This window comes from Neolamprologus multifasciatus, chromosome 7 (genome assembly GCF_963576455.1).
Source record: "Neolamprologus multifasciatus chromosome 7, fNeoMul1.2, whole genome shotgun sequence".
NCBI lineage: Eukaryota > Metazoa > Chordata > Actinopteri > Cichliformes > Cichlidae > Neolamprologus > Neolamprologus multifasciatus.
The window spans coordinates 10,659,085-10,672,399 of NC_140445.1; the positions used below are offsets into that span (position 1 = coordinate 10,659,085).

The 13,315-nt window shown below is 39.1% G+C and overlaps 1 protein-coding gene across 5 annotated transcripts in view; it reads left to right on the top strand.

The window, feature by feature from the left end:
- The window catches only part of myo18b (myosin XVIIIB), a 60,593-nt gene that overhangs the window by 31,537 nt on the left and 15,741 nt on the right, over positions 1–13,315 (top strand). For all 5 annotated transcript variants that reach the window (XM_085168115.1, XM_085168117.1, XM_085168119.1 and 2 more), the window contains 10 exons: positions 1,159–1,282; positions 2,456–2,656; positions 2,734–2,844; positions 4,404–4,508; positions 7,988–8,149; positions 8,245–8,358; positions 8,875–8,991; positions 9,084–9,167; positions 9,380–9,517; positions 9,589–9,774. In XM_085168115.1, the coding sequence (XP_085024241.1) occupies positions 1,159–1,282; positions 2,456–2,656; positions 2,734–2,844; positions 4,404–4,508; positions 7,988–8,149; positions 8,245–8,358; positions 8,875–8,991; positions 9,084–9,167; positions 9,380–9,517; positions 9,589–9,774 (1,342 nt within the window). The remainder of the gene's footprint in view (positions 1–1,158; positions 1,283–2,455; positions 2,657–2,733; positions 2,845–4,403; positions 4,509–7,987; positions 8,150–8,244; positions 8,359–8,874; positions 8,992–9,083; positions 9,168–9,379; positions 9,518–9,588; positions 9,775–13,315) is intronic.

Genomic DNA, 13,315 nt, shown 5'->3' on the forward strand with positions numbered 1-13,315 from the left:
AGGACTACGCTTCCTCCTCACCGTTACCCAGCCTTTCCCCAGCTGCTTGGGGTCTGCCGGGGAACAGCTAGCGGGGCCTACGCTATCTTCGGCTGCACCAGCTACAGGGGCCTGGCTAGCTAAGGGTGAGAGCAGGGTGCAAAGCCGAGTCTCCAGTTCAGTAATCCTGGCCTCCAGAGCTGCAAATATGCTACATTTGTTACAGATATCATTACTGCTAAAGGAGGCCGAGGAGTAACTAAACATCTGACACAATGAGCAAGAAAGTGCAGAAGGGACAGGTGAAGTAGCCATGGTGCTAATGGGTCGGCTACGAGCTAAGCTAGCGAAACAGTACAGAGACAGTGAGTGAATACTTTGGCTATAAATTAGGTAGTGAGTACACAGAAAGTGTGCTTCGGATGAAGCACGTGAAGATTATACTGTGAAAAAAGAATGTATTTAAAAGTTGTTAATTAAACTGCTAAGCAAATAAGCTACTCAGAAACACCACTGTGTTTGAGCAGGAACAGGAAGCGATACTATACCACAGAGCGAGCGAACACCAAGCAAGATTGTCCTGGGTTTTCAAGAAGAGCACGGGATTGTCAGCGTCACGCAGAGAAAAAGCAAGACTGAAAGAAAACCAGATTATGATTTGTCATATCAATATACAGCTGTGTATCTTTGTATCTTTCTGCATTTCTGGTATAATCCTTAGTTTTATTTTGTGTCATGTGTTTCTGAATGTCAGTTCCTTCGAGTGCCTGTGTGGAATTATTTGTCTGAGTTTATTTACTACTACTACTATTACTACTAATAATTATATCTTCCAAGAAAATATTTTCCTCTCACCCTCTGATATTATTGTTATTGTTTTATTTTTTCTGTTGGAAAAAACTTCTAGGTTTTCCCCCTTTTTTCTTTAATATTCTAGGGAGATTTAACTATGAATCAAGACTTTGTCTCTTTTCTGCTGCTGAAATTGCAACTACTAGAACACAGAACACCCCCTTGTTCAATTAATAAAGTTAATTTTACTTTTCCCACCATCAAACAAATGAGATGTGTCAAAAAGTGATACACTGCCAAAAATTGTCGATATATACTTCTTTACAAATATGATGTATAATCATAGTGAATACAAAATCCTCATGCTGTTTGTATGCGTTCATACAGGTTTGATAACAAGCTGACTCAGGCTCTGGAGGAAGCTGAGTGTGAGCGAGAGCAGAAGGACAAAGCCTTTCAGGAAAACACAGCGCTGGGAACTGAAATATACAAATTGCGCTGCAGCCAACAGGTGGGTTGGCCTATGTGTTGACTGTGTGTAGATTTTTATATGAACTGATTAAAAGATTTATGCTATTTCACAGTAATGTCATGTAATGATGAGTTTGTGGTTACTTCAGTAATTGTGCAGATGCCAAAAGCTACAGTTCCTCAAATGTACCATATTAAAAAGCTTAACAACATTAAAAATCATCCTGATTTGGTCTTTGTCCCTCCCTTTTATACAGCTCTAAAATCCAGTTAAGCTTTTTAATAACTCACCTGACTGGATAGCCTCTAAAACCGACCTCTGGACTGTGTTGTTTGTGACAAACAACACAAAGCAACATTAAAAAATAATGGCATCAGCTGTGCTTACAGCTTATACAGCTATGCTTGTATAAGATTCAAAATACACAAACAGATGGTGATGCCACTTTTGTTGCATACATCTGTAGACTCTATGTAATATTAAATAGTCTTCAGAATTATTTAGTGGATTTACATGTGATTTTATGGAGTAGTATCCAAAAGTGTCCAACAGAAAAACAGACTGATTCAACAGGTTAACCTGGAAGAGAGTCTCAAATGTAATGTGGAAATGACAGCTGTCACGTGTAATTCATGATAGGCTGTTGCTCTGATCAAATCAAACAGACCATACTGTAGGTTGATGACTCTGAGACAGCTATGTTACAGAAACTGTGTGGAGTTAATGTCACATCTGACCCAAAATGTTGATGCTGGACACTACATGAGTACAGAATGAAGGCTGACCTGCTGCTGAGGAGACAATTAGCTTGTCATGTATATGTCTGTCTTCATTATGAACATGTAAATAAAAGTAAAGAACAAATGATTAAGGATAAAGTTACAAAGCATCTGACTCTCACTTTCAGGGTGATATCACTATGCTGTGGCAAAGAAAAGTTACATCGGTCCCAAAAGTTAGAAATAGTTTAGTTTAGTTGGTTTAGCAGCATTTTGATTTTTTATGTGTTTGTGTTCCTACATGATATTGTGTTCTGGATCATATCCCAAATTGCAAAATCTGCCAAACTTCCTTGAGCTAGCTCATGCTGACTAACCTGTGCCAACTTCCAAGATGCTGCACTGACCAATGGACAAAGATGAAATGTATAAAGGAGCATGAGAATGAAATGTCTTAAAGTCAGAAACTCCAGTGTTGTGTGGATGTGTGCAGGAAAGCCAGGCAGAGGTTAGCCGTCTGCAGAAGCAGAAGGAGGACCTGTGTGCTCAGATCCGTGACCTCAGCCTACCTGTTGACCTTGCCTCAGAGTCACTGCCTGCCCTCAAGAAGCAGCTTCGCCTCCTGGAGAGCCAGGTCAATGAGAAAGCAGAGGAAATCGCCAAGCTCACTGCCAAAATACAGCAGCAGCAACAGGTGATACAGCACACACAGAATATATTGCTGTCCCTGCTGCTTCTTCCCTCACCATTGTCTTTGTCCGTGTCCTTTAGATCCACATGCGGTTTGAGATAGAGGTGGAAAGGATGAAGCAGATCCATCAAAAGGAGTTGGAAGATAAAGACGAGGAGTTAGAGGATGTCCACAAGTCCTCTCAGAGACGAGTGGGTTTAACAAATACACTTACAAACTGACTGTTCCACAACCAATCATTTTAACGTACATGCTTAAAAAACACGTATTTTTTAATTTGTTTTATTTTTTAATAACAACAAAACCACATGACTTTAAGGTTGGATAAAGCACATCACATACAAGACAGTTTGTTGAAGTTTTGCCAGCAGATCTTAAAATGAGAGATTCTTTAAAATGAACGTTTTCCACAGAAACAGGCTCTTTCAGTGAGATCACTAGAGTTGTACAACAGCAGTTACAATGCACTGCAGACACCAGTGGTTTTCCCTCCTCGCTAATGTGGGACTGTGACATTCCCTGATTATTGATGATGCTGTGCAAAGTGAAGTAGTTAAAATGTCTGACCATTCTCCTCTGATTTCTGACATCATCAAGACATTTTCATTTGGAGAACTGCTGCTCACGGGATATTTTTTTTTACAAATTCTCTGTAAACCCTAAAGATGTTTGTGTGGGAAAATCCCAACAGATGCCACAGTTTCTGTGGCAGCCGGTATAGTATTAGTCAAGTCACATGGGAAAGATTATCACATAAATATTACAGAGCAGTAATTCTGCTTTAGGCGCTGTCACGGCCTTTTATGTTCCAAACACCAAAAAAGTCCAAGAAAAGGCCGTGGGTGGCAACGGGAGGTTTGTTTTAGAACGCACTTCTGACTCCATTGTTTAAAAATCATATGTTGTTTATTTCGTGGAAAATTATAAACAAAAATCAACCAAATAACTTCTTACAACTTAAAATTAAACGAAAGTTAACTTAATTTGCTTTAACAACTTCAAAAGTGGTCAAAAAATCATTTTCTAACCCTCCCGTCTTCCCATCAGACATTTGGCAAACAAAAAACCATCTTTACCACACCCCTCCAGGGTGCTCTTAATCCCCTGATTAATGGGAGGGTCCATAAGCTCCCATTCACTTTCCAATCACTTTCCAAAAAACTTTTCCAATAAAATGAATTACAAATTTACATAACAAAACTAGGTCAGCATATTCTTACAACTTTAAAGAAAAAACAAAAATGAATACAAATTGCGTTTTATAAACATTCAACAAAAATGGCCACAACAGGCGCTGACATCATCATTCCTGGTAGGAAAAGCCTTATCCTCATATTAAGACTTTTGGGAGAGATGATAAAAACTTCTTCCACACAAACTAAACTCAGCTCCTATAAGCAGGGCAGAAGAAGCTTCTGAAATTTTTGTAAGCCCTCTTCCAGCAGCATTAGCTGTAAAAGCGAGTAAGCAAAGCTCTTAGTGGCTAAACATTTATCATAGATACCTTTTATTACAGGACCAGTAGTTGCTCCTGGAAACTGTAAGGTATACTAAAGTCACAAAACATCACACTTGGCTATAAACTGCACCACTGTATGCCTAAGGTTGTGCTCTGATGAAGCCAACAAAGCTACATCATCTACAAAAAGCAGGGATGCTACTTAATCCCAACAAGCTCCCCATGAATATCACAAACTGAATCAGAACCGCCTGACACTTACAAATTCATCGTGTGTGTCTGTGTGTGTAGCTGAGGCAGTTGGAAATGCAACTGGAGCAGGAGTATGAGGAGAAACAGATGGTGATTCATGAGAAGCACGACTTGGAAGGACTCATTGCAACTCTGTGTGACCAGGTAAAACACACACACACACACACAGACACACACACACACACTGCTTGTCTGCACTCTACATTGACATCTTCACCTTTCTGCATTCCTTCCTGGCTGAAGAATTGTAAAATATGATTACTACTATAGTTAAACAAATATCTAATACATTCCAAAAAAAATTTTTTTTTACAGACATCATGGTAACAACTACATGTACACATACAACTCTATTACTGGAAAATTGTGCAGAGATCAAAAGTAAAAATAATAATGTTACCCATCAGTGTGAAATGATTAATATTACTGCTGCATATGTTTAAGGTTGAGCTTATTTGAAATACTTTGTATTCTGTTTAATGTCCAGCATTGTATTTTAAAAGTCATATGTTTGCACTGGCTGTCGTGTGAGGACCATATATCTCTGAAAAAAAACCTAAACTAAACAATTGTTTATGACCTCAGAAACACAGGCCTAAATCTTGATTTTTTTTAAAAAAGTATATTAAAAACATCCATAAAAAATAATTAGCTGAATCGAAAGACTTGAGCAGTGTGCGACATGGCTTACTGTTAATATCTACAGCGGAATTGGTCTCTGAATGTGGTAATGAGTGTCTCGTACAATGTGTGAATCTGAAAGTGCTGCTGAGCCTGCATCTAGTCCAGTTGCCTGTTATATTAGAGCAGACAAATTGAGATCATCATGGTTACATTTTTCCTTGCTAATGTACTAAATGAGTTACACCTTTTTTACACTCCATCTTCTCTACATCACACATTTTAGCCAAGGTGGTTTATTCATGATGCGCATGCACAAACCACGAGAAAAAAGAAAAAAGTTGCTGGCCTCTTAGGTTACCCAACTTCAGTCATTGTTAATGGGAGTTAATCAACTATTGTGATAGAAAATAGTGCATAGCTCAGAAAGACTTGGAGAAATCACTGTCTGTGAACACAGCTCACTGTGCTGTCCAAATGCAGAGAAGAAGCTACAGCTGATCATGTGCTGCAGAAAGATTTGATGCATCTCATACTGACTTCCAGCCTTGTCCCTTGTGCTCAGAGACTCTGAGTCTTTTGATGACATTATGAGTATGCACTGTACAAACTGTTCCACAGTTTGTATGTGCACTTTTTTTGCAGACTCTTCCCACGTTTACTTCTGAGTAACTCTGCCTCACTAAGATGTTCTTTTTATACCCAGTCATGTTACTGAGCTGCTGCCAGTCAACCCGATTAGTTGCAAAATCGTCCTCCAGCTGTTTTGCTTTAGTACCACATCCATTTCCTTTCCAAACTTTTTTGAGACGCGTTACTGCCATCAACTTCATAAGGAGTTCATATTTTTCTTACATGTTTCTTAAATTTTCTCAGTTTGAGAAAATGTACTTTTTAACATATATGTAAAATGTGACTAAACATTTTTCCCATTGAAAACATAATGTCGAGATGAACAGAATCAATTTTTTGGGATCTCTTTACCTCGATGATTGAGCATGCATCAAGACATTGCATTGCAATATTTATATTCTACAGTGTCCCAACCAATGTTCCCTCTATTTTTTCATGTGTCTGAGCGAACACACAAACTCCCTGAGCGGACACTTGGACCACTGTGAGCAACATTGGACGTATGCACTGTGGTCACGCCAGCATCAAATCCATCCAAGTTACATGGTTTATTAAAATAATCAAATTACAGCATTTACATTTATGTTAGACTACTTTTAATTAAATGCTTTATCCCACTTACAATGAAAATGTAAAAAAATAATAATAATCTTGTTCATGACCTGTGTAGTATGTTAACACTATTGGAAGTAAAAATAACTTGAACTCCAATTTTGAAAACACAACTTTTTTCTTTTCTTTTTTTTATAATAAAGCTCTGACTTGTATTAGGAGTCTGTGGTCTGGGAGAGAGACCTGTAACTCTCTGTCTGCAAAATACAGTATATAATGACCAATGTTGGGCAATTAATTATATAGTTACTACTTCAAAAAAGTAACTGAGTTATGCAAACAACAAAGTTTTTTTGCACCTGTTTACCTAAAAATGTAGCCAAGGCGTTTTTTAAAATAAACATTTCAAACTATTTACAGAACAATCAGTTGTTCTGCATCAAATCTGATGCCACACAAATCATTTGTGCCACTCCAAAAAATAATTTCTGTCCACTATGAGATAAAGGAGAACAACAGCCTGATACCTGCAGGCCTGACAACAGGAGATGTATCACTCCTGTAACACCTGTAACATTCAGCAGTTGCCTCATTGTTCTGACACACACAACAAAACTATTGACTACACTACACACTAACTACACAAGATTTGCGCTAAACGTTGCAAATCTCTCCCATCTCAAAACACCACCGTCACTCCTAAAACTCCCCCCTTCCTAAACAACTAAATGCCATGTTGCCATATCATTTTTTGATTGGCCCACATAGTACATTTTTCCACCAATAGGAAAGGCTGGGGGAGGGGGGGGGGCGTTTGCTCACAGGTGGAGAGTGCTTTCAGCGTTTTCCTTATAAAACACAGTTTTTACCATGAATTCCGCAGTAAATATAAACAACGATAGTATTCAGGAAGAAAACCAAACATTGCATTTTTTTTAAAATTTTTTATCATAACTATGGTTTTACGTGGCCTATCAACATAATTTAAAAACTGTTATAGTTTTTAAATTATGGTATAGTCTACACTTTTTCGTTAATTGTTCCGTCTGTCCTGCTCACATCTCCAATGGTAGTACACGTTGTCATTAACGTGGCTTCACTCCACATCAGCCACGCTGCTTTGCTAGCTAGCCTGTCAACGACGTTGATTAGCTGCGTATATACGAATGTGAATGCATCATTGGCTGGACTGTGGGATTAGGTGGCATCGTTCTAATCCCATACTGGAGCAGCCAGTCACTTACTGACTAACACTGCAAAACAGAATTGTTAACGTATTTATTTTAATTTCAATTCAGGTTAGATTTTTTTTGTGTGTGTGTGCAACACAGATTTTCTGTGCGCAGAGACGTGCCAGCAGTGCGCAATTGCGCACGCGCGCAGCTTAGAGGGAACGTTGGAACATTCTTACAATTGCAGTTGTACTTGATACTTTCTAAGGTTATTGAAGGTTGTTAGGTTGAAAGGAAAAGTTAAACAGTGCATCACCAGCATAGTAGTATTAAGACATTAAGCAGATTTGAATTAAAACAGAGGAAACTGAAGGATCAACTCACAGTGACCCTGATTGAAAGAGAAGCACAAAAACACACAGAATATGAATGATGCCCAATGAAAACTACTTGTGAGTGAGCAAAACTAGTAAAAATCACCCTATTTGAATAATCTGAATATCATTTCTAATTTTGAGTTCACGGTGATGTGCTGTGATGTCAATGAATGTGTGCCTGGAACTTATCAAAGATAGGATAGAGTTACTTTTACTAATTCAGTTATTCATTTAGAAGAGCTTTATTCTAAAGTGTCACACTTTACAGGTGGGACACAGAGACTTTGATGTAGAGAAGAAGCTAAGGAGAGATCTGAAGAGAACTCACGCCCTCCTGGCTGATGCCCAGCTTCTTCTTGCTACTATGGAAAGCTCAGGGCAGAACCTACCCAACAGCAGTAAAGACCAGATAGAGCATCTGCACTTCCAGGTACGTCCACTTTTACATTCACCTTTACCTTGACAAACCTGCTCTAGTGTCACCTGCTGCTCTGCTGGAGAAACACTTCCCATGTCTCCATTTAGCTTGAGGAGAGCGAAGCAAGGCGACTTGAGGCTGAGAGCATTCAGGCAACTCTCTCCCAGGAGCTGGACAACAATCAGGCTGAGCTAGAAAACATCTGCAAACAGAAGAGTGTGGTGAGAGTTTTATTTTATTGTGTATTGGCAGGCATGTGACCCACGGAAGGTAAAGGAGTGAAAGCACTCTTTGTTGTGTCTACTGACTTGTTAAGCTCTGAAAAAACAATGTACAACTCTAGTGATCTCACTTGCTTTGCACACTCTGTGTGTGTTTGCAACTGGAAAATAAAACATGGTGATGTGAGTGTGTTCTGATGTGCTTGATACTTACGGTCCTGAATGTAAATATTGCATATTTAATCAGACATCATGTAGAAAATATCTTAGAAAATAACTTTAGACACAGACTGTTTGTCTTCTTGTCTTAGCTTTGTTTACGTAATACTAAAACTGCACATTACTTGAAATTAAATAAAAACATAACTAATTCTAAGCAAACTTGACAGGGTCACTTGTGATTTCATCACTTTCTGTCTTCTTATTTTGGGTACAGAAAACACTCTTTAGATTAAATAGTAAAAATGAAGAGTGTGGAGTAGTCTTCCACTTATGTTTTTGTCTTCCTGAGTGCAGGTGGATGAAAACTTAGCTCTGCTGCAACAGGAGAAGGTGGACCTGTTGAAGAGGCTCGAAGAGGATCAGGAAGATCTAAATGAACTTATGAAGAAACACAAAGCACTCATTGCGCAGGTACTGCTTTTTAGCTGAAATCCTTCAAATCCTGTTGATGACCTAAGTCATCATTCACTTCAGGTGACTTTCTCTTGCTTTGTCCCCTTCAGTCCTCCAGTGATATTGCTCAGATCAGAGAACTGCAAGCTGAACTGGAGGAGGTGAAGAAACAGAAACAGTCTCTCCAAGAAGAGGTATCTTTGCTTTGACAGTCAGAAATTAAAATGATCACTCGGGGGTTTATGTGCTTTTGAAATTAGCTGGGATGAGGTTGTGATGGATTCATGGAACATTTAACCTGCTTGTTGCAAGTCTGAATATACATGCCAGCTTCAGGTGGAGCACGTTCACGCTTTCTGATATATCTGCACGTTGATCCTCTAAATGTTTTTGGCTTGCAACTCAGCTCCAGCAGTGTGTATCGAGGGTGCAGTTCCTGGAATCGTCCACTGTGGGGCGCAGCATTGTCAGTAAACAAGAGGCACGTGTACGTGACCTGGAAAATAAATTAGAGTTTCAGAGAGGGCAAGTGAAGAGGTTTGAGGTAAGCTCGGATGATTCATCTACACTTGTTACCATGCGAGAACATGCCTGCAGCTCCTACGTCTCCCGTAGGTGCTGGTGCTGCGGTTGAGGGACAGCGTGGTTCGTCTGGGAGAGGAGCTGGAGCAGAGCGCACAGGCCGAGGCTCGGGAGAGAGAGAATGCGCGCTACTACCAGCAGCGTGTGCAGGACATGAGACTGGAGATGGAGGAGCTGAGCCAGGCAGAGCAGGAGAGCAGCCGCAGACGCATGGAGCTGGTAACCACACCTTGTAATAACCGATATCATGAGCGATGGTTATTTTACTGTTGGCAAGCAATAAAATAATAATCGGTCCAGTATTATGTAAAGTCGAAGCTGATTTTAGTAAGACTCTTTTTCACTTTAATGAAATAATTCATTTCAGTTTTAGCACTCACCGTGTATATCTACATGAGATATATGTACATGGGTTTGACCACTGCATTTAAAAACATTAATGTACAATAATCATTAGTGAGTGCCAACATATTATTAGTTCACAACATATTCAGTTTTCTGTTTATTAGCAATGGTTATTACAACATGTTACCATATCAGTTATCATAAAAAGTTTCCTTGTATTGTCTGCTGACTAATCCTGTATCAGAAATTGAGTAAGCAATTTTTGCAACAAACTAAATCTGGGGCAAAGACTGTGTTTGTTTGGGACAGTGAAGGACGTGTTATTAATGCCAAGTCTGAAATTTTGGTGTAACTAACCTAAAAATAAACAAGAAGCACCACAAAAGTGCAAACCTCCACTAGGGCAGCTCATTCTCTGAGCAGCATCCCCTGTTAAAGGAACAGTATTGCATTTTGCATTTATTCATTTAGGCTTCTCTGTTATTTTTAAATGTACTTCAAGAAGTTTGTATTGCTGTAAAAATCAGGTAAAGATAGCATGACAGAGGTTTGTGTACAGAAACATTATGTAGGAGCAGCTAATGGATAAAATGTATGGATATGGAAGTAAACAGACATGAATAACTTAGCTTATTATATAATATTATGCTGTAGTGTATTTCTAACTAACTACGCAGCTCATTGTCAGTGTGGACAATACTTTCTTTAGAGATATAACACATTTTGGAGTCAGTTCCAAAGAAAAGTACTGAAATGTAAAAGTGAGGTCAAAAGTCAAACGTGACATGAAATTTAAAATCTTTATAGGGTATTTTCTATACATCGAGAATACACATCACACTTGTAAGAATTGTAGATTCTAACTTAAAAGGCTTTTTGACAATTTTCCATGAATAAATCATGTTGACCTTGAAGTCATCGGTGTATGGAAGCAAATTTTAATGGAACTTTTCGAGCTGTTGTGTTTACAGACAGAATGACACTGGTGGACAAAAAATGCTACCAAAAGCATACCCTTCTTGGCAGAGTTAAATGTGCAGGTTACAGTCTAGTGATTTTATTCATATAGCACATTTAAACATGTATCCTATTCTATTCAATTCAATTCAATTCAATTTTATTTATATAGCGCCAAATCACAACAAAAGTCGCCTCAAGGCGCTTCATAGATACAGAGAAAAACCCAATAATCATATGACCCCCTATGAGCAAGCACTTTGGCGACAGTGGGAAGGAAAAACTCCCTTTTAACAGGAAGAAACCTCCGGCAGAACCAGGCTCAGGGAGGGGCGGACATCTGCTGCAACCGGTTGGGGTGAGAGAAGGAAGACAGGATAAAGACATGCTGTGGAAGAGAGACAGAGGTTAATAACAGATATGATTCAATGCAGAGAGGTCTATTAACACATTGTGACTGAGAAAGGTGACTGGAAAGGAAAAACTCAATGCATCATGGGAATCCCTGGCAGCCTACGTCTATTGCAGCATAACTAAGGGAGGATTCAGGGTCACCTGGTCCAGCCCTAACTATATGCTTTAGCAAAAAGGAAAGTTTTAAGCCTAATCTTGAAAGTAGAAATAGTGTCTGTCTCCCGAATCCAAACTGGAAGCTGGTTCCACAGAAGAGGGGCCTGAAAACTGAAGGCTCTTCCTCCCGTTCTACTTTTAAATACTCTAGGAACAACAAGTAGGCCTGCAGTGCGAGAGCAAAGTGCTCTAATAGGGTGATATGGTACTACAAGGTCATTAAGATAAGATGGGGCCTGATTATTTAAGACCTTGTATGTGAGGAGCAGGATTTTGAATTCAATTCTGGATTTAACAGGAAGCCAATGAAGGGAAGCCAAAACAGGAGAAATATGCTCTCTCTTTCTAGTCCCTGTCAGGACTCTTGCTGCAGCATTTTGGATTAACTGAAGGCTTTTCAGTGAGTTTTTTGGACATCCTGATAATAATGAATTGCAGTAGTCCAGCATGGAAGTAATAAATGCATGAACTAGTTTTTCAGCGTCACTCTGAGACAGGATATTTCTAACTTTAGAGATGTTGCACAAATGGAAGAAAGCAGTCTTACATATTTGTTTAATATGTGCGTTGAAGGACATATCCTGGTCAACATGACTCCAAGGTTCCTCACAGTGTTACTGGAGGCCAAGGTAATGCCATCCAGAGTAAGAATCTGGTTAGATACCATATTTCTAAGATTTTCAGGGCCGAGTACAATAACCTCAGTTTTATCTGAATTAAGAAGCAGAAAGTTAGCAGCCATCCAGGTCTTTATGCCTTTAAGACATTCCTGCAGTTTAACTAATTGGTGTGTGTTATCTGGCTTCATGGATAGATAGAGCTGCGTGTCATCTGCATAGCAGTGAAAATGTATGCTATGTCTTCTAATGATGCTGCCTAAGGGAAGCATGTATAATGTAAACAGAATTGGTCCTAGCACTGAACCCTGTGGAACTCCATAATTAACCTCAGTGTGTGAAGAGGACTCTCCATTTACATGCACAAATTGGAGTCTATTAGATAGATATGATACAAATCACTGCAGTGCAGTACCTGTAATACCTACAGCAAGTTCTAATCGCTCTAATAGGATATTATGGTCAACAGTATCGAACGCTGCACTAAGGTCTAGCAGGACAAGCACAGAGATGAGTCCACTGTCAGAGGCCATAATATCATTTGTAACCTTCACTAAAGCTGTTTCTGTGCTGTGATGAGCTCTGAAACCTGACTGAAACTCTTCAAATAAGCCATTCCTCTGCAGATAATCTGTTAGCTGTTTGACAACTACTCTTTCAAGGATTTTTTATATGAAAGGAAGGTTGGAGATTGGCCTATAATTAGCTAAGACTGCTGGGTCTAGAGATGGCTTTTTAAGTAAAGGTTTAACTACTGCCAGCTTGAAGGCCTGTGGTACATAGCCGATTATTAGAGATAGGTTGATCATATTTTAGATTGAAGCATTAATTAATGGCAGGACTTCTTTGAGCAGTTTTGTAGGAATGGGGTCTAAAAGACACGTTGATGGTTTGGAGGAAGTAATTATTGAAGTTAACTCAGAAAGATCAATTGGAGAAAAAGAGTCTAACTTAACATCAATGGTACTAAGAGTAGCTGTAGATAATATTACATCTGTGGGATGATTATTGGTAATTTTTCTCTAATGATAAAAATTTTATTTGTGAAGAAGTTCATGAAGTCATTACTAGTTAACGTTAAAGGGATGGTTGGCTCAAAAGAGCTCTGACTTTTTGTCAGCCTGGCTACAGTGCTGAAGATAAACCTGGGGTTGTTCTTATTTTCTTCAATCAGTGATGACTAGTAAGCTGTTCTGGCTTTGCGGAGGGCTTTCTTATAAAGCAACAAACTATTTCTCCAGGCTAAATAATGATCCTCTAAATTTGTGACA